Raw genomic sequence first — 22,356 nt, 5'->3', positions numbered from 1 at the left:
GAAGCGTTTTATAATGGCAAAAAAAAACCCTGAAAACGCTCTGTGATCAAGGGCCGAAGTCCGTTCAATTATATACAATTGTAAAAGTTAAACACTGTAGAATTAACGTACAAAAAAGCATGCTGTGTTCGGTATAACCAAAGCTCTCCGATGGCGTAGCGCTCTGCACAGCTGCAATGCAGTCACCACACAGTGGGTGCGTTGCTGAAAAAGGGCCATTCACTGATGTTTTCTCTGCTCCCCTGCTCCCCTGCCTTCGGGAGCCAGGAAACTGTAAGCTAAGCGTGGCTTCCAGTAGCTTTTTCAATTGAAACCACGAGTTGGCTATTCCTTGGGCCACTGCCACGTTTTTAGTTGTTGACCTACTTACTGTAGCTGGCGCTATAAATTAGGACCCCGCGGCAGTCAAGTCGATCACGCCTCAAAACATTTCCCACTGGAAAGGAGTTTTTCGCGGATCACGGCCGCCATGAAGCTGTTGCTCATCCTCGTCCTAGCAAACGTTAACTTTTTTTGCATTTATACCGCTCCCCCAACGTGTTATTCGCGGGTTTTGGCTTTAAGTAAAGAAATCATGGACACTTTTGAAACGTTGCAGAGATCAGTTCCAGCGGTGAGTCTTTTAAAATTCCTGTTTGTGAGTCCAGGAGTTTCCGTGTTGACTGCTTACATTTTTTAATTGAACAAAACGACAGTTAACATTCATAATGAATGTGTGTTTTTTTGTTTTTTCCCCGCAACAGGGTCCATGCATAGATTCGGTTCCTAATCTTTACTTGGATATACATGTAAGTTTAAGATGCATGATGGAGCAAATGAAGAACCTGTCCATTGCCATCCCATTTACTATAAGGGCTGCATTGCTGTTCTGTGCAAATTGTGTGCAATTGTTGTCGTATATACAAAAATATTTGTAGTGCCTTTATCCAGCACTAGGACTTGTGCATGCATGTAATAATGATAAGTTATTTATATAGCGCCTTTATCCAAAGCGCTTTACAGAGCACATAGTTACATACAATATCACCCAACCGACATTGGTGCTTATTTATCGACCTCGGAAGGATGAAAGGCTGAGTTGGCCTTGCCGGGATTCAAACCTGGGAGCTGCAGATCACGCTCAGATTGCAGCAGCCAGTGCTTAATCCGCTGAGCTATTTTATCAGTTTACATAATCCTTCAGAGGCACAGCCAAACACACTGCATTCAAAAGGGTCTTGTAAGGAGCAGATGTTGGGGAAAGGCAACATACATTAATGCATAAATACATGAATACCTCTTTTTCCATGTTGCTCCCAAAAGCGTGTACCAACCTATGTTTGAATCTTTAAACGGCGTTACTTTTAACTCCTATCAGTGAAGGATTTCTGAACACCTCCATTCGGATTGATATTTTGGCAATCGTCTGTTTCTATGTATCCTGATAGATAATGGCAATGTGCGTGCTTTGAATTTTGAATGTGTGTTTTAATGAATGATGTTATGTTTTTGTAATTGTTTTTTTTTAGTATTGGTATTTGCATCATGCATATCTGCTATTGGTTCTGGCCTTGTGACGCTATAGGCTGCATAGTTCTAGGGGCCATGGTCTTCGTGCTTGTGTAGAAGGGCGTCTGGCTAGGATGTGGTTGTAAAAGCACGTGCATGTTAGTTTGTTGACTGTTCTTTGGGACAGTGTAACAAGACTACTTCACAAATATATGGTCCCAAAAAAAAATGTAAAATCACTGATATTATAGGAACTCTTAATATAGATATTAGAGATTGAGTCGCTAATAAACAAGCATTGTCAATGTCAACAGTTTGGGATGTTGTGTAGGCATGGCAAAGGCACTTGCTAGGCAGCACAGCCGTAGTAGTATTAACTGCGCATTGATGGTAGTAGGTGCAGAATGGTGCCAGACCTGAGCATCTAATTGCAATGCCTGGCAAATGCCTAATACTTGTACACAAGCTAAAACTGTTGGCTTTGCCAATGCTTGTTTTTAGCATGACTTCTGTGAAAGACACGCACACTGCTTAGACATCGAATGGCTGAAGGCAGACCTAATGAAGACATTTATATTACACCAGTAGCGGGTTTACAACTCCAGTAAAGTCATTAACACTCAGAAGTCTGCTTTGAAAAAACAATGGCAGGCACTTCGAGTGCAAAGTTTTATGGTACGGCTTGAAAAAAGCGAGCTCAAAAAGTTTCCATGAGGAGGTGTTTTGGGCCGGGAGGGGCAGGAACTAGGTGTGTATGTCCACAGGGATTAGCATGGCCACTGGCAGTCAATGGGTGGGCAAGTAGCCAAAAAACACCTACAAGCTGTGTGTCCCTCCTCATATGCAATTCCTCCCAATCTGTACTCTAATGCAATAGTTTTGGCTTGTACCCCAAACTAAACAGCAAGAGGAGAAACTAAGCAACAGCTAGAGGTCTATGTTTCAAAGTTACTCAAAAAGAAGTCATTGTTAATTTTGAACATATAGTTGTAATATCATCAGGTTTTATGTAGAGCTTTAATCCATATTCCTCGAATTTTAATATACTGAAAAAATAAATGTTGGTTTTCACTGTATTCAATGCAAGGAACTAGTAAGAACGATGAGCTGAGTCGTAGTTGCCTGTGTATTTTAGCAGTCTACTCTGTTTAGTAATGCCTCCATGATGATTTGATCATATCTCTAATGTTATGTTATGATGTTAAAGGTAATTGTACTCTGCACCGTCACCACCGGAAGTGGTCCCCAGGCACTCTGGCGGATCGGAAAGAGGAGACATGTTATTTTTTAAGAGTGGCAAGGGAGGATAGTATCACAATGTGGGCATAGTTTTCTATTCCTAACACCTTCCAAAGTGTTTGTTTTTTCTATTGCCCTCTGAAAGCATATGCCTTAGTGTGTCTTATTTTACTGGCAAAGCTGGAGCATTTTCCTGCACAGTGTTGTAGCCGATCATGCCGTGTTTTCTATCAATAACATCTTGATATCGCGTTTTAGACACCCAGCATATGCATGAAGTATGCATGTGTACTTTCTACCACCACTTTTCCTTGATGTACTTATTGTGTAATGCTAGATGATTTATTTTAATTACATGGATGGATAAATGTGATTTTGTATTTTTATTTATTAAATGTGCAAACGTTTGTTCTTAACGGAATATAAAGTAAAAGGCACAATACAATAAAAAATATTTTTTTTAAAAAACATTCTACCACCAATGTCTTTTAGGGCCAAATATCTGGTCTACTGAAAGAAAGGAGAGGGTTCCATAAATCGGCATGATTTTTGCTGTTGCTCTGAGTATTTTTCTGCAGACATTCTTTTCCAGTGGAATATTTAAATGCATTTTCCAATATGGTTACATGTCCCATGGGGTTGCCCCCCAGCTCTTTGTATAATTATATGACTTCTACGTTCACATACATTGTATGTTATTTATTTATTTGAATTTTTTATATGCCGCGCCAAATGCCCGCAGGGCTCAGGGCGCACATTTTCGGTGAGAAATCGGGTTCTGACACTCAATAAGTGATGATCTTTCCATCAGATATTCCCATTGAAGGCTTGCTTGCTTTAGAGCAGACTCCATGTGGCGCCTAGCGCAAGGGACAGAGCACAAGGAAGGGTGGTGGTAGTGTGGATTAGAATGTGGTGTATTGAAGCGCGAAAGTACCTGATTCCTGTACCATCAAGACACTGTTGAGCTGTCAAGGGAGAAGGGTTTTACTTTTTGATACAGAATGATTATTTAAGTGGATTGTTCCTTAAGCATTATATGGACCATTTTCAACTGGTTGTCAATGAGTTGTTACCAGGTTTATCCACATATGCTTATGTGGGAAGCATATTCTCTAGATTGTCTTGGGTATCTAACTGAATGACTAACTACTTTCAGTGTATCAATTGTTTTTGTTGTGAAAACCTTAGCTGCTGTGGTCATTGTGTTCACTTGTGGTGCTCTAATTCTGAAGCGTAGTGCCAACGTTTGGACTAGGCTACTCATTTTATATTTTTTATTGACATATTGTGCATGTGAGCTTTCAGAATTCCTCGCTGTGTCCTCTACTTTCTTCTGCACTATTCTTCTGCAGGTCCAGAAATGAAGCGTAGTCCCAATGGAGCATTTCTGCATTTGCTATCCTGCATCACTGGTCCTTAAGGGTCATGTCCAAAATTAGAGGTGTTTCAGAGAACAGCAAGGTGAAAGACTGTGTTGTGTCTGACTTCTGTATGTGGGTGGGGGCGGGAGAGGGTAGCAGCTGTTTATTTATGCTCAAGATAATAGGGTGCAGATAATTTCATGCTTAATGGGGAATTGACTTGGGGTGAAATGGTACTGAGCAAAAGCATAATGAGCTAGCAGGTGCAATGGATATACTTAATAACATATTGATGGAAACAATAAGCATAGGGGTGAACAATGATGATGAATTTAGGTGTAGTATGAAATGCAGTATTATTCCATTCGACATTACGTTTGTGGTAACTCAGGATTGTTGAACATGCAGAATGGATTCAAATTGAAGAGAGGAAGTTAAGGCATAGATTGTAACATGATAAAAAGAAAAGGATCAGTCGAAAGAAAAGAGAAGTCAGTGATTGTGTCCAAATCCAGTTGAAGGAAAGAACATGAAGGTGATTATCAAATATTTACACTACTATTGAATTAGTGTAGAGTTTGTCCAACTTTCTGAATGCTGCTGTATTTGGTACGGTCAGGAATCTTGATAGAGTAACTTTCTACCAAGGGAAAAGATAGAGGCAAAACTGGAAGGGAATTAAGGTATGATATAGGTAAGAAGTAGGGGCGGGAAAGAGGCACAGGATGGAGAGGATTATGGTTAGATAAACATTTTAGAGGGTTTGGTTTGGTATAGAGATGTGTAGTGTTTTGGATGTTGGACATTAATAAATGTGTGGTTTATTGAGTCTAGGAGTGATGAGTAAATACTATACATTTCGTTTAGAGAGCAGTAGATGAGAGAGGAGTAATTGGAGATCAGGAATGAGAATTAAGCTTGGCATATACATTAGTTCTTACATCTCTTGTAACTTAATGTATTCATAGTAAATATTTTCTTAATCATGTCATCAATCAATCAGATAAAAGTAACCAAAAACAGTATTACACATTACAAAATACTAAATTAGATTAGATTAAAGGTGACTGTAGCTCTAGCTTCCAGTTGGAGACACTTGACACATAACTCTAGATATAGCCTATTTCTGAAATACAATAATAAATTCATGTCACCCAGAGCAGGCCATACCTGGATAATAGGTTCTGAAGATGATGTGATCCATTCTTTTCTATTATTTCTAGGATAGGTTTAGTTAAAACACGATTCAAACGATGGAAGAAGCAGCATCCCTAAAGCAAGAATAACACTTAGACTGTACACAGGATATTGTGGGGCTTCTTCTTGAGCATGATTAAAGAAACAGTGGGAGCTTCCATGATTGTAAAGTTTTGAAAAAAGTGTGATCAAAGATATGTGTTTTTATTGTGCGTAGATTACCACAATTGTGAACACATCTCCCAACAATAGTAGATGTTAAGGCTCTGGCCAAGATAAATCTAATGTTTGCACCATTAACCCAGGCATTGTTAAGAAGCATATCATACAATCATGCTATAACTTGCTATGACCCAGTGTCCTCACTAATAATTCTGCAACAGATTATGCAAATGAGAGGATCTCTCAGACAATCTGACCTGGTGACCTGGTGAAATACAAAAAACACCCTTTCCAAAACAAGTCTATCCTTAGTTTAGCTCACACTAAACCATTACTCTGCAACACTTGCTTTAAATATTAGTTTATGCTATTCTTGAAATGTGATTTGTGGAGTGGTGGTGCATTGTGAGTTATTAATTGGTAGTTTAATGCACTTTATAGGCAAACTTATTCCTTTCCAGAAATGTTCCTTTTCTGCTGATTTTATTATTTGTGAGGTTGTTAATGTACTGTACCATAATGATAAAACAATAACCTGGCCAGATGCTACTCTTCTGCACTTCCCCCGACAGTAACATCCCAGCTCACACGGCAGCCATCAAGGTGGTCATGGGATTTCAGCAGCAACACAGTATCGGAGATATCAAGTGGGGGTGGGCAAGCAGTATGCATCCTTGTTGTTAAAGTAGGTTCATATGTGCTCAGACACACCAAGTAGAATTGGTGGACCAGAAGTTGGGACTATTTCCTGGGAAGCAAATATCCCCAAGGAGCTATCAATGCTATGCAATGAGTTATATTCTCTCTTTCTAAAGTATTTTAATATGTAATCTTATGCTATGTTATGGTACCTTGCTCTGCGGACATTTGCATGGACTCTTGCCGCCCTATCAGATGAGAAAAAGAGAGGGGAGGGATTTGTTATTGTATAAAATGCAAGATGGCGTTGCTGCAGTATTGATGCTTGCATTTCAGAAGTTCCACATCTGTTTCTGAGTGGTCCATTTCGAGAGCACTTAAAGTATCCACAGCGTAGACCTATGTGCTTATGCCACAAAGATGTTCTGGTTGTGACTCTCATATATAAGTTACTTGGGGAGGTGTACCATTCTGATGTCTGTTTGGAGTGGTATTCAATTGCCATGTGACGGTAGAAAAGTTGGTATGCATATTTTGTGCATGAACACAGAATGTGGAGACTCTGATGGGCATAGGGAGCATCCAATCATGTAGCCGCGTTAATGATTTATTAGAGGTGAACCTCATTCAGGGTACTAGTGAAGAGAAGTGTAACAATATCCTAGAGTGGGCTGGTATGCCTGACAATGGGAAATGAGACTGCCTGGACCTGCATTACATTGGAAAATGGAGGAACAGACATACAGGAGTAAGCAACAGTTGGTTGAAAGGGAAAGGCACATTAGAGACACCCAGAGGTAAATCAAAATGTGTCAAAGCCTAGCCGTGAATCACAGCAAGAAAGATGGAAACATACAGGAGCTAATGGAAGTGGGTACTAATTCAAAAGTGGTGTGAAATCACTCCAGGAGAAAAGTCACAAATGGGATACATATGAGCAAATCACAGTGGGGTAAAGCCTTAGTAGGACACCTGGGAGCAGAATCATGGTGGAGAAAACTCACAGTGGGAGAAGTAGGAGCACAATAACAGTGGAATGCCTGGGAGGAAAGTATAGTGGGCCACTTGGGAACAAAGCTTCAGCGGAGCACAATTACAATAGAACACTCAGGTGTAAAATCAGAGCAAAAGGTCCAAGAAGGACCCCCTTCTGATTCCCACATGACCTTATGCAATGCCCACCACCTGTTGTACTGCACCTACCTCGAGACTACTAATCTTTTCAGAAGGGCTATCATCAGGGCTATGCATGTTCCCAAGCAACAAACATCAACAAATACAACAATAAAACATGGGCAAATGTTGATTCCACAGAGTTCCAACATTAGCGACAAGGGCCTTGGTATACCTAAAGTTAGCAGAACATATTTTGTTATAATTCACATGAGACCAATCATATTCCATAGTAAATAGTCCATAATGAATGTTCTTCAATTCAGTAACAGATGAATTTTGTACAAGCGGAAAATGAGCCATGATATAAACAAATGCCCCTTCGTCATGCTGAAAAATCATCCATTCTTTTGCGGGGTGCTCGTCTGTCTCCTCCCCAGGCAATTTTCATAGCTCCAAAATGGCTAGTTGATTCTGCAACTGTTTCCCTTTGTATGTGCCATGTAAATATGTACACTTGTGTTGCAGCACTGATTTTGAATGCGTGCCCTCCTGCGGCCAGGGCATAAACATTTTGCCTGCAGTGTCCTTCTCCATTGGGTGTCATATTTCACTAGTTTGTCCTTATACTGGGGTAATGCTTTACACACATGAATGATGGGAGTGTCTCCCATAATGATACATCACACTCTGACTTACTGATAATTACCAGATTTTACCACAATTCTTGCTCACCCTCTTTTAACTCCCTTTTTTAACACCTTTCCCCAGTAGTACTTTCCGTTTACTTAATGTTTGTGCATTTCTCTGTGAGACCACGCCTCCCATGTCACAAAATACTCCAAAAGAACACCACAGATGTCATCGCTCCCAGCAGCACTGCCTTGCTGATGCCTCCAAATGTTCTGAGTGATGCCACAAATGCCACACAACCCGAGCAGCCCCACTTCACCGCCCCCATACCGGACCACACCGGACCACACTCCTCAGTTCACACCAGCACTTCACATCCTCCACAATATACACCAATATAAAAAACAAAGTGACTTTTCACAAGACTTAAGCTTCCTTACAACACTTGACTGGCACCAGCAGCTACTACACAAATAAATACACTAAAGTCATTTTCCTAACTCTTGGTGATGTTATCCTTCTCTTTATTATTACACTGTAGCGAGGTTGACTACATGACCAGACCCTTGTCAGAAGATATCTTATCTCGCCTGTCTATCCCATCACAATCCCCCAATATACAAAACAATCCCGTCCCCTCATTTTTGCCAGGCCTAGTTTCATACTTACATCTGTGGATCAGCTGAGGGTCTTCGGTATTGAGTCTCCCCAGCTGCTCTTCGCCCTACGGGGTGTTCTGCTCATGTTGACCTCTCTCTGTTACGCATGCTCCGCCACGCACAGTAGGGGGCCCTCGAAATCCGAGCACTCTAACTCGTCATCCTTTTCTACCAACTGTATGAATGGCCTGTGACCCCCCTCCCCCCAACTTATGCAGATGACCAAGTGTGAAGCAAAACCCAGCTTTATTAACCATAAAAAATAAAGCAGGGACAGCATAGAATCACAAAAGGTGTCGATCTCAGAGCTCTCATTCAAAACAACAGTTTTTAAGAGGAGCTTTCAACATAACTGATGTCACACTACAGTCTTGGCTACAAAAAGCTATGGGGTGAAGGGATTGGTTAAGGGAATTTACTATATTCACATTCCATGTGGGTTAAACTTCTGATTCTATAGCACCTCCTGAGACCATCTCTAAATGGATCACAGAAAAAAAACGTCATTTATACGATTGAATATTGTTTGGCGCACTATGCACTGTACAGCATTCTACTGACCAACCCAGGACAACTGACAGGTCGTCAAGACATAAACCAGACAATAGTAGGGGCAAAAAGGCACAGAGACTGTTTTCCTTTCAATTAAAAACAATATGCCATCCCATATTCCTAGGCCATGAGCCAGGGCAAATCCTCTGTAGTTGGCCTTGCATGATGCCTCATGTCTGGGAATATGTGTGAGGAGTGCGGCAGGTGTCCTAACTGTGTTCGTTGCTGATGAATAGACAGTATTCTTCAATTATGGATCACGTGTGATGAGACCGCGTTTGGAATTATTTCATCCTACATGTATTAGGATTTTAGCTAAAATTGGAGCAAGTGTTATGGTTTTCTCTACCACTGGGGTGATCTAATCCCCATGAAGTCGTTGGGCTCATAAATATGCTGGATCTGGTTTACAAAGGCTGGTTGTGCTTTTAATTAATCTAAGAACATATGGCTTGTACCCTGGGAACACTTATATCATGCATAATTTTTTATGTGGGGACCCTCCCTAGTTTCTCAATAACCCATGCTTTGCTATCTACTGTCTGAGCTATGCACGGTTCTGTATTTCTGTTGTTTCAGCTTTTTAGATGCTTTCAAAGTCTTGAAGCCTTTCATTTAATTAGAAGTGTGTTATGGCTTACATTCTGGAAAATATGGCTGCCCATTACTATGGCGTTTCTATGTTAGTGAGCTATATGCATGTATCATTCATGTTGCATTCAGCTTATATATCGTTTATCTTAGTATTCTTCATGTTCTATGGATGCAATATTAATATTCCTTGTGTATAAATGCATATTAGATCTAGTGTTCACGTTCTTAATGTTGTGTGCTGTAAGAAACCTGACAATGTTCTCTCAACCACTCCCTCAAGATCTTACATTCAGGTGGCCACGCAAGGGCCATCACTTTTGGATCTCGACCCTGGGGGTGTACAAGCGAGGGAGGATCACTTCGGTGGAGGGTAATGGGGGATTGGGAGGAGAATGCCCTCAGGCGAGACATGGTATCTTCCCAGTCCAAAGACAACTTAACCTACTGTCCCTCAGCCTTTGTGTGGTGTTTACAATTACACCTCATCACCACATCTCCCCCCTCCCAAATCTCGAGAAATACTGAGACGAGGAGGAGGCCACTGAGAGCCCTGGAGATTACCCCTAGGAATAACATGGGAAAGCAAGGGCAACCAACTGTAGAAAACACTGAAACTTTCCCATTGATAGAGTCAGGTAGAATCAGGCACCCAATACTGACGGTTTCCACCTGACTTCACTTAACAAGCTGGTTCCCTATATAAGGTGCCGTCATGTTCGTGGGAATGAGCAAGCTCGGGAATCAGAGAGGACCCAAGATGCAGAGGAGCTGGGAGCTGCTGGAAGAAGCATCTGGAGGAGTGCGACGTGCTGGAATGCTGACCCGGTGTGCAGAGCGGGCTGCAGCATGTTAAAGGAGCCATGCCTCCTGCAAGCCGGAGGAAGGCAGCTAGGAACCTGCACCGAGACCCTGCAAGTGCTTGCTCCTCTGGGATACTAGGCTGTCCCAGAGGTATCTGTGGGACGGGTGGTGACAACCTGACCTCAGCCGCATCCCTGAGCAAGAAGCCACCAGTGCCGCTCTACATGGGATAAGAAACAGAGACCCAATGGCTTGTGTTTGGTTGATGCAGGCTAACAATAGTGTGAAGTGCCAGGTAGCAAGGAGAGAAAGGCAAGTAAAGCAACTTTAAAAGAGGTAGGTGGAAGCAGAAATAGTAAGCAAGAAAGTAAAAGTAGGAAAGCAATTTAAAGGAAAAGAGTGGTGCAGAAACAAAGACGACAGAAAGCAAGCAGAAATTAAAGTGTGCAAGGGACCTGAAGCAAAAGTAAAAAGCAAGTTGAAAATAAAGCTGGGCAAGTGGACAAAAGGAGTAAAGCAGATAGAAAGAAGCAAAGTGAAGCAAAGGAAAGTGCAAGTGTGCACAGAATGAAACAAAAGGTGCAGGTGCACAAGAAAAGCAAAAACATGCATGAGGCACAAAAATAAAGTGAGAGAAACAAAAGCCTAGAGAGGGGCAACAGGGTCAGAGTCACATCCTAGGAAAACTCAAAAGTCTGGCGTTCTCTGGTACTACCCCAAGAAGAAAAACTCTATGAAAGAACCTTTGGGTAAAACATATTCCAAGAGTGATGTGTGTTTAACAATTGGAATCAGACTGCAAACTGATAAAGAGTGACTTTATGTTTAAGAGTTGAAAGGGTCCAATGCTTGGGGATGGGAACCACAAGTGGCCTGAAGGCTTGACATTGTGATTGTGTTACTGAGAGGTTTGAAGATTGTGGAAGGGAACTCCAAGAAGCTTACAGAAGGAACTGTGATACATTTTTCTTTTTATGGTATTTTGGAGTTTGACCAAACTGAAACAGGGGGAAGAGAATCCAAGAGAACTTTAGAACTTTAGAACTTTGTTAACTACTATGGGGCTAAGAAGGTCCTACAAATAGCTCTATTGTTTGACATTGACCAAGCAGCACCTGGTAAGAAGACCACATAGAACCAACCGTTAATCCCATTTTTGTTGAACTACTATTTTCTTATTTTTTGAAAGACTCCCTATCACATTTTTGCATTGAGTGAGGGCAAGCGTAGGTTCCGACACAGCCAGACTTACTTTGGACTACTAGACAACGACAGCCATTAGAAACATTAGTTAAGGGAACTGTCCCCTTTAGAGTTAGCTCAGCTTGTGTTCATATCCTGCTGTATCTGTCTAGGATATGGCCGGTATGGCTGCCTCAGTGAGTAACACCTCTCACCTTTGCGATAATGGGCCGGGGAGGGGCAATTGCTATGGATGACATATTCACCTTTCCCTCAACATATTGATCAGTAGTGTCAATAATTTGTTTCATGACAAAGACATCAGCCACATGAATAGGTGTGGAGAACAACAGCCTCCTCAGCAAGCCCCGTGGGGTGCCACTAAAGATGCAGGTGCGGTGTGTGGGCTTGAGCTGTAGCCCGTGATGCAGCACTTCGTGTGTGTGTGTGTGTGTGTGTGTGTGTGTGTGTGTGTGTGTGTGTGTGTTAGTTATAAGACCTAAGAGTCAAGTAAAGTGAGATAAAATTATTTGTCCGGGAACATACATTTTGGTTAAGTGGAGAAGCTGGGATTTGAGACCAGTTTGCAATTCAGGAACTTGAACACGTCTGTTTCCAAGTCTAATTGATAGAAATATTGATTGTAAAGGGGATTTTGGAAACTTTTGTTTGAAAACACCATGTTATATTATGCTATGTTAAGCCTATTTCTGGTATGTTGCTTTGTATCCCTGCCACCATGTGCCACACACCCTTAGCTATGTTGTTGTTTTACCACACTACATTCACTCAGTAAAGTTCATTGTTCACATCTGTCTTTTGCCTTTAATGTAGTCAAACGTAAGGTTAGGTGTAATTTGTTGTGTAGCATAGGTTTATTATGATTTGAGTTTCAGTTCAGAGTTCTAAAGCGTTCCTATGTTGCTTAATTAAATGAATGTTTTACTGCACACTCGCATTGTCTCAAAGTTAAAGCGTGTTGAAGTTCATTATTCAATGTGCTCAGTAACTTCAATGGGAAGTTTCCCTATAATGTGGTATTCAATAAGCTTTAGTTTTATTTCAGTGTTAAAGTTTCAAATGTGTTGGTATTTAATATACGTGGGTTTCCTTACAATGTTACATTTTCATATAGTTCAGTATTCACTATACCTTAGTTTCTTGCAATATTAAAGTTTGTATAGTCTGTTATTCAGTATATGGACTGGCACTTGCCTGCAGTCTGTTTTGGAGCTCCCTGGTGTCTGCGTGTCCCTCTGACACCCATGGGAAGCATGCTCCTCTTGCTTGTGGTTCATTTTGGAGCTCCACGTCTGCATGTCTGCTCCTTCTCCCAGCAGCATCTGCTGCTATCTCTGCTCTGGTTCTGAGGCGGGGAACACAGCTAATTCTAAGCCTGCTCACCCTGCGGCTTTCTCGCAGATGCGGGTGGCGTCCTCTGTGATACGGATCTGGCAGAGGCCTGGTTTGGCAGCCAGTTCCACCGTGGCTGCTCCCACGAAGAGTGGGTTCCCTGCTGGACTCTGCCATGCCGGTCTCCCTGCTTCTTCTTCATGGTTCTCTTTGCGGTTCTCGTGCAGGTTCTCTTGCAGATTCCGTTACAGGATTTATCTTTCCTCTCTGTCCCTCACCTTTCATTTTAAATGCCTGCAGCCTTCTAAAAGGCTGCAGGTGTGCCTGGTCAATAGGATCGGCCTGACCATAGTTAGGCAGACATGCCTGACATTCCCAGTGTTCAGGGTGTAGCTTCCTCGTCCCAGTACCCAAGTGGTGTAGAGGGGTAATCATTATGACTTTTGGGTGCCTCTTCTGTGTCTCAGTACTGTTAGATGTTGTGTGTGGAATACAGAGGGGAACTGTCTTGTAACAGCCTATGAAAGTTGGGGAGGGTTAGGTTGACTGTCACTAGGAACAGTGGGATACCATGTCTTTCCTAAGGGCATCCCACTCCCAATCCTCAAAGACCCATTACCCAGGTGATCATCCCTCGCTTCTCCACCTCCACTGTAAGGATCCAAAAGCAATGGCCTTCCCCTGGCCACTTTCGTAGAGGATCAAAGGGGAGTATGGGTGAAAATGCCCTCAGGTTTCTCACATCACAAACATACATCCATTTACATAGCCAATTAGGCATTCAAGTATTACATCTGCCACTTGTCTGTTAATGTGTCAACACTTCCTTAGCCATAAAACCATTACCAGATCACACATAAAGTTACATTTGCAAATGATATAGAGCACTGCTTTCTCCAATAACACCTGTAATGTATGGAATCAGAGAAATGTAGCATGACTCTCATTTTCCAGATAGAAATGGTGCAGTAGGCTATTAATATGTATATGCAGTTTAAAATATGCTTATAATGAATTGCATTACAATTTTGCGGATTTTGATTAGGGAAGCAATATTATTGATTCAGAATGTACAAATATGTTGTTACATGATATAAGTGTCCCTCTCCTCTCATTTTACTAATAGAGTGCCATTTCAAGAATGAAAGGTATATGGGATTGCATTTACATCATTTTTTGTGGGAGTAGAAATGACACAATTGAACTTACTCTCATTCCCCAATCCTTATTAAATAGCTATGGCCTTCACAAAACACACATTATCGAGCAGATCTTCATAAGGATATGCTATAGATGTCTTCATATCACAGCTTAATGATATTTCTGTGAAAAACACTTTGTGGTCACGATTTGTGGTCACGATTTAATGAGATTATAATATACAAAAAACAATATACATATCACTGCACACACAGTTCAAAAATCAATTTTTGTTTGGATTGAATCGACATCTAACTTGATTTTAAATTACATGAGAAGACACTATATGTTTGCTATTTACTCAATGAGCCTCATTATAAGCATGGCGGTCTGGGAACTATCATACCGGGAAGCATGCCAGTACCGTAGTTCCCGGACCGCCATACTAAGAGCTATGCTTACGGGCGCCTGTCAGCCCACCAGCCCGCCAGATCTGAGTTGGCGGGCAGAACGGCACCTGCGAGCACAGCACGTCGGATGCCCCGGCACCATTCTGAATGATGCCGGTGCATCCGACGTCCCCATTCCCATTCGGCCCTAAGGGGCCGAATGGGAATGGGGAGTCCCTTATTGGCGATACATTCAAATGGGCAATTACCGGGTCCGCCAAACTCGGCATGGTCCGGTTGTTGCCATTCGCGGGTGCCAGTAAAAATACAACTCCGGCGGCAGCCGTGCTGGTTTTGCTGGGACGGCTACCACCAGCGTTGTAATGAGGCCCAATGTCTTTTGATATCCACATCCCAATCTTCTACCTTCTGGGATTTAACAAGATGAATAAAAAAGGTGGCTAGAGAGCAGATATCATTCCAATTTGGGAATTATCATACTCACTTTGGATTAGTCTTTAAAGACACAGAGCCAGCAGAAAACCTAAACTGTTCCTAAGGAAGTCTCAGTCAGCAAGCCACTTTAGGGACATTTTCAGGAAAAGCAGGTCTGCCACATGTTAAGTTGGTTCAGGATTCCTTATGGAGAATGCCTCCTTCAAAAGGAACATGTGATATTCTTTCCTGTAACTTTTACCAGAATATGAATCCTATCCCCTGTGTGCATCCACTTTTCAATATGTAAAATGTCCCCATGCGTATATCATGATTATGTCACACTGTATGGTTGGCCCGATATTTCCATTGGCCTGACTCATAGTCAGACGCTCCTATAGAATAAAAACCCCTAATATGCATTGGTTGATTATAATTTCTATGCTTGTGACCAGAGAAAAGGTGGGGGTCAATCTGCTTGTAATACTTTAAATGTGAAATAGGTGTTATCCCCTAAGTCATGGTAGTAGCAAATCACCTAAATGAAATAAGGATTTCTACAATCAGTCATCACAGACTCATGTCTGGGTATATAAAACCAATATATAGCTTACTCATTCATAATTGTATCAATATCAATCATGTAATGATTTTAAATAATGGTAGGCAGATCACATTTGGTGTCAGATTAAACAGGAGGCTCACGGGTTTGAAACAAACCCTGTCTCACCTTTGTAAATGGGGTGGTTTCAGCGATATGAGAAAATGTGTTTCTATGTATAATGTAATATTGGAATCATGCCCTGCCTTTGCCCTATAGGCAACATCTCATGTTTCCGCACTTATATAACAAAGCCCATGTAATTGGTTCAGTAAATGGTTAATTCAAAATTAGACTACAGCACTCCTTTGTCCAACTGGATCAGCGTAACAGTTGGCTTTATTACTAGGCAGAGTTCAAAGGTGTCACATTTACATTTTAAACTGTTATTTATTGTGCACAACGCACTTTATGCACAATCTCCTTAGTATTTAACACAAAAACTTAAAATCTCTGGACCTCAAGGAGGTCTTCAGAGCCAATAGTGCCTGCTTGTTGAGTTTCCAAGGTTTAAGCCAGAAAAGATCCTTTTCAGGAGTGGCAGTTAAACTCTGGAACCTTTTCTTAAAAGACATTTGACAGACTGGAAACTATCTTAAATTTTGGAAGAAAGTAAACATATTGTTCTGGGTACAGGCCTTTAAGTGGAATCAATAATATGTCTTATGAACACATTTGAAGCTTGACAATGATGCAATGTTTGTATTGGTCATTTTGATAGGGTTTTAGGATAAAGAGGATATCCTAAAGGTCACGCAAACAGTGGCTATTTATCCTAAAACAGTGGCAAGGATAAAGAGCCACTGTTTGCATGACCTGTTATGGGTGGACCGTGCAGTCTAAAATTGCATCATGGCCCGGAGGGGGCTCCAACGAAAGAGTTGTTTGGTGAGAAGAACCTGTGAACTTTGTTTTGTGAGAAAGAACTGTATTGAGCTCGGGTAAGATAACCCTGAGCCTTGAATGAATACAACAAAACTGTATTCTAGTGAAAATTGTGAACTTTTGATAACTGTATACCTCATGAACTGGCACTTGAATTTTGAGTAAGGGCGTCTGAATTTCTTATAAACCTTCTTTTTTTTTTTAAACTGAACTTTTGCCAGTAAACCTCGTATGGATTATAACCAGAAACTATCCCCCAGAGTTTTCTCACATACCCTTCCCCTATGTGCGTCAGAACAAAAGGCTTCACATGAAGGTTGAAAGAAAGTGTTGTCTTTACTTGGCTTTTGGTCTTTCTGATCTAGTGTGAAGCCACAGGACTGATGGTCCAAGAAATCCCACATAACCCTTGGGTTAGATTCCTTTCCCTGTTGTGCGGGGTTCATCCCCAAGAGACTAGGACTTTCTTCCCCATTGGTTCTTTTCTGAATGTGAGGAAGTTCAGGCTTCTCTGGTTGGGGCGAGTGGTGTGTTGAGCTCTGCCTGCATCTGGTGCAAGTGAGTGGAATGTTGAGATGGAATCCAGAGCAGAGAATGTTTACCTATGAGAGAGTTGCCAGTGGGTGTCCTATGTCCCAATTACTTACCCGACTCTAAGAACTATATTTGATGAACCCTAAACTAAGTAAAGAGTTATCAGTTCACTTGGAGTTGTCAGAGTCATTTATTGCTAGAGACAAAACTCAACATTGGTGATGAGGATGAAGCTGGCTGTGCTGGGGGGCAGCACCAAGGAGAGACACCCTCCACCCCCCTAAGAGAAGTGATTCTCTCTCAGGTAAGAGCGCTGGATGGCAGTGAGGTACTGCAGGCGCAGTGTGGGCAAGTGTGGCCAGGCAGAGGCACTACAGAGTCAGTGGGGGCAGCAAAGGCCCTGACAGAAAGACAGAAGAGTTACAAGAATTAGTGGGGATGGAGAAGGCTGACACTGAGGAAGAAGTGTGGAGGCAATGGGACAGAGGTCCAGCCAGAGGTGCTGCAGAGGCAGTGGGACAGGGGTCCAGCCAGAGGTGTTGCAGAGGCAGTGGGACAGAGGTCCAGCCAATGGTTCTGCAAGTAACTGAAGTTCAGTGTTGAAGCGATAAGTAACCGCCAATTGAGAAGCACTGCGAGGGCAGTGACAATGAAGTCAGTTATTGACGTGGCAGTAAGCCCCAATTAAGAAGCGCTGCAGTGGCAGTGGAAGGGGCAAGTAAGCCTCAATTAAGAAGCGCTGCAGTGGCAGTGGAAGTGGCAAGTAAACCCCAATTAAGAAGCGCTGCAGTGGCAGTGGGGTGTGCAGTCCAGTGTTGAGAAGGCACATTGAAGAGTTTTGCAGAGGCAGTGTTGAGGGAGTCTTAACTCATTTTGTGCAGCTGGTCCGTGAAGGCTGTGGCGACCTGTGGAGGTCTCTGGTGTTGGTGGTGCATGCAGCCTCTGTTGTAGTGTGGAGCCGCTGGTGGCTGCGAGTGCGGAAGATGTTGACAGAGAGCAGCCTGAGGGGAGGCTTGTGGAGGTGAAGGGAGAACTTTTCAGCAGATTTCGTTGAGTTCTGTACTGTGAAAGGAGCATATCGAGAAACGTTTGTTGGTGCAGGGTGCTCAGTCCTGTTAGGTGTCCCAGCTGTAATGATGACTGGTGGAATGCTGGGGAGTTGGCGATCGTCCCTCTGTGGTGAACTCGTCACTACTAATAACATTTGTGATTTGGAACGTTGCATGTGAAGAAAAAAAGAACACTGCTACATGCTGAGATGTGGCATTGCAGCGTATGACTTTGAAGAAATAAGCAGCAAAGCAACTTTGGAATGTGCCGATGATATAGGGGCTGTGTCCCCACAGGTACTGCAAATGGAGAGTATGAGACTGAAGCGCATGAGAAAAGGCAACTTCTCACTCAGCGGTTTCGGGAGATTCAGCCCTGTTACAATGTTATGTTACTTTCCATTACCGGCCAGGCGCGATCCTTCAGTTTCAGCCTTATACATCTTAGCAGCCTACTGCATGCGACTACACGGTCGCAATTTATCTTCAGATTAGACCGGCGCCGGGTTTCATTCATCCTGGCCTTCGCATCTGGATCTCTGGCAATTTCGTTCTTCCTAGTGAAAGGCAGGGCTGTTCCACCTGGCCCTCTGACAAGCCTCGGCTGCCACTTCCAGACAGGGTAACAAGCAGTGTTTTCACCAAATGGACCACCTGCAGGCACGGCTCCCTGCACGTATTCCATCCGGCTCACTGGACTCGCTACTCTGTTCTCTCAGCAACACTCTCGGACATAAGACCCCTTCCTACTGATCCTTGTGCACTGCGTTCCCCGTTATCGCTGGGTTATCTAACTGTGTCCATTTTATACTCCCAGCAAAGGTTGATAAGCTGCACTGGGGCTGTTAGTTTAAAATACCTCACTTTGCCTAACCTCGTTCTTTCAGCCTTCAAGTAGCATGCAAGTGCGAGTGAGTAGGAGATAAACCAGAATGGTAGACTGTCTGAGATTCCCAGGTGCATGCCAAGGACCTTATATTTCCGATGGGATTGACATCCATTCACAAAGCGTGTGAACACTACAGCAAACAATTAACCTCTTGAGCGTTTCTGGAAGGCAGATGGTGCCTGAAGGGTCTTGGCTAGTATCTTCTGCTCCAAAGGGAATACCTCAAATAGGGAAAGTAATTCTACCCCATGTTCAATTACCTGTGTTGTTTTTATGTTAAGAGAGCCATGGCCTTAATGATGCTGGGCTAAATCTATGTATGGTTATGACCTGTGACATCAACTATAAAAACAAAACCTCCATTACTGTCTAAGAAAGCCTGGCGGTGCATTGCGGACTGTAAGCAGAGCAGTGATTATGTAAAATTGGGCAGGACGTATATGGGCATCATGCCATCTATCTGCAGTCCCTAAAGATTGGATGAGGAAAGAGAAAAAGCATATATTGGATTCATAGAAGATATTGCTCCAATATATTGTCTACTCAGGACGTACAGGATGAATCTTTAAGAAATAATAACAAGTTTCCCTAGTTCCCCCTCTTCTAACCACTGTGATAAGAGATGTTATTTTTAAATGTACGGTTATTATTTTTTGGCCTTGCAGCAATGAAGGGCTGCGTCAACCCTGCCATGGTATTTCAACTCACACAGTGCAGCTGGCCTCATGTGAGAGGCCCTGTCTTGATTCATTAGCTATTCACCCAGACATTTTAACAACTAGGAACATGAAGGAATTTCCCTCCTATTCTGGAAAATGGACATGTCATGCATACTCCAATGTCGTCACTTTGACCCCTAGCAATTCCATTACAAACCCAACTTGCTGTCAACCAGGGAAATCCTAACAATCAGAGGAGACTTATCCGAAAACCGGTGTCGCCTATGCAAAGAGGACTCATCCATTGAAAAGCTGAAGCATATCGTGATTGATTGCGAAATTAAAAAGAAAAATAGAAACATCTACCTCACCCATTGGGGGAAAATCTTTGGATTTTTGAACCAGATGAACTATGGAAGAGACTGATCTCCGGCGAAAATACGAGATGGACCCAAGCTCTGGCAAAACGTATTGAACTCGCTTTTGACCAGATAAACCGTAATAGATCAGACGGAAAACCTGTTATGGGACCGGAAGCGGATTGAAGCGAGTGGAAAGTAAAGGGTGTTCAAGGTTCTGGACCTGACAGGCTAGTCGGGACGAGGTTCTGGACTTTCAGTCTCTGACTTCGAGTTTCGGTCTTCTAGACGCTGGGAAATGTATGTGTTGCACTGTTTGGCAGCACTCTGAAGATGATCTGAAAATTTGACAAAACTTAGTTAACTGAGTAAAGTTCAATAAAAAAAAAATTAAAAAAAATGTACTGTTATTATATTTTTTGGCCTTGCAGCAAAGAAGTGCTGCGTCAACCCTGCCATGGTATTTCAACTCACACAGTGCAGCTGGCCTCATGTGAGAGGCCCTGTCTTAATTCATTAGCTATTCACCCAGACATTTTAACAACTAGGAACATGAAGGAATTTCCCTCCTATTCTGGAAAATGGACATGGCATCCATACTCCCATGTCGTCACTTTGACCCCTAGCAATTCCATTACAAACCCAACAGTACTGCACTACTGCATACATTTACTGCACTACTGTATACATTTCCAAGCCAAATTCTGGCACCCTCCTGTTGTAAAGTACTAAGTTGTTATTGATCTACGTTTGTCCTATACGCAACAACATAAAATAAATAACACATGAATAACCTATTTACTGACAGTGCATCAAGCACAAAACATGGAGATGGAAATGGGAAATTGAATTGACACCTGTGAGAACCCTGAGTGTGTTCTCACTCCTAAACCTCTTGGACCCTTTGCGCAGGTGGCCAAAGAAAGGCCATCACTTTCGGATCCTGAGTCAGGGGGTGGAGAAGTGAGAGAGAATCACCTAGGAGTGAGATGACCTCAGGCGAGACATGGTATCCCACTTTTCCTAATGACGATTTACCTAACCCTCTGTTAGGCAGAATCCTGGGCAGTGCCCTTAGGGACCACTACACAAGATTAAGACTACAGGTGGTAGTACAATTTCACCTTTGGTACAAGCCTGTACTACACAGTTAGAGTGGTAGCAGTAGCGGAGCAGCCAGACTTATCTCAAGAGCAAATGAGCAGTAGTAGAGATTACACAAAGGACTACAATTACTGTGACTCAAGCAAACACTGACTCAAGGTTTTTGGTTAAAAAGTAAAAGTGCATTTCTTTTTAGACCATCTGGTCACAAAAAACGTCACTTCTATTAAATTAAAACCACACTTCAAATACACTACACACAACCAATTCCCCTTGTGCAGAACAATTCAAGGTAAGTACCTTTGGATTTGACAGACCGTTGTTGTGAAACAAAAACGTTACTGGCGGTTGTTACGCAATCACTTTTTGACAGTAATGACAGTTCAGTTTTACGAAAGAGCAGCGTACCCACGAGAAGAAAAGTTAACGGAGTCAAACATACTTAGCACCTGAATTAACACAAGAAAGTTGGGGATAAAAATCATAGGCAATACTTTTGTCAAGGCAGATAGACTCAAGAGACATTTTCTAAAACTTAGATAAAAGTTAATAGGCCTGCGCCAGTGTCAAATGGGACAGGGCCCTGTTGTCGAGGATCACAAGGTTAGAACAGTTCATGATTCGAGATTGCCAAGAGTACTTAGATATTGTCAAAAGGGAAGCAAAAGTTACAAGAGGGAAGGAAGACCAGGGCAAGCCTTGAGTGAGAAGAAAGGGTTCACCCCACTTCCTCAAAGCTGGACACAGTACCTTATTCGTATGAAGAAAAGCTGGTGCTACGGCAGTTGTTCCTGGTAGTTCCTGCAGACTCACGGTTCCTGGAGCTTCTGTCATGGGGACAAGAAGGAGGACATCTGGAGTGATCTGCTCTACCCAGGGATGAAGCCAGCAGCAGCAAAGCAACGGTGAATAAAAGGTGCGCTCCTTTAAAACAGGAGAGGCTCTTCAGATGGCTATACAGACCACTACAGCTGTGTGCAGCAATTTCGACCAAGAAGAGGATCCTCTGGCTGTGGAAGGTGAGCTAGTTGATCCCACGGGCTCAAGGGAAGAAGACTCCAGGCTTGATCTTCTCTTGTCTTTGAAGGGTAGATAGCTCAGGACTGCAGCAGGGCTTCACCGGGACTCGGAAGTTGCAGCAGCCACCTTCTTCTCTGCTTCTCTTCCATTCCTTGCAGTTCCAGTGGCGACTCTGACTTCTAGCCCTTCTAGAAAGGTCGATAAAACACAACTGGAGCCAAAATAAAAAGTATTTGGTCAAGCGGGTTTAAATTCGAGGCTAATACAATAGCCTAATCCAGTACCATGTTTTCATAGTATAATCGTGGTAGAAAAG

The 22,356-nt window shown here is 42.6% G+C and overlaps 1 protein-coding gene across 1 annotated transcript in view; it reads left to right on the top strand.

Moving 5' to 3' along the window:
- Positions 1-314: 314 nt before the first annotated feature.
- Positions 315-22,356, top strand: part of CYTL1 (cytokine like 1) — a 57,326-nt gene continuing 35,284 nt past the window's right edge. Inside the window, exons 1-2 of the mRNA XM_069631969.1 lie at positions 315-613; positions 744-788. Of these exons, the coding sequence (XP_069488070.1) occupies positions 470-613; positions 744-788 (189 nt within the window). The 5' untranslated portion in view covers positions 315-469. The remainder of the gene's footprint in view (positions 614-743; positions 789-22,356) is intronic.

Source organism: Ambystoma mexicanum, chromosome 6q (assembly GCF_040938575.1).
Source record: "Ambystoma mexicanum isolate Mex_15411 chromosome 6q, UKY_AmexF1_1, whole genome shotgun sequence".
Lineage (NCBI taxonomy): Eukaryota > Metazoa > Chordata > Amphibia > Caudata > Ambystomatidae > Ambystoma > Ambystoma mexicanum.
Note: the sequence above shows the minus strand (reverse complement) of the source record. Positions and strands in the feature narration are given on the sequence as shown.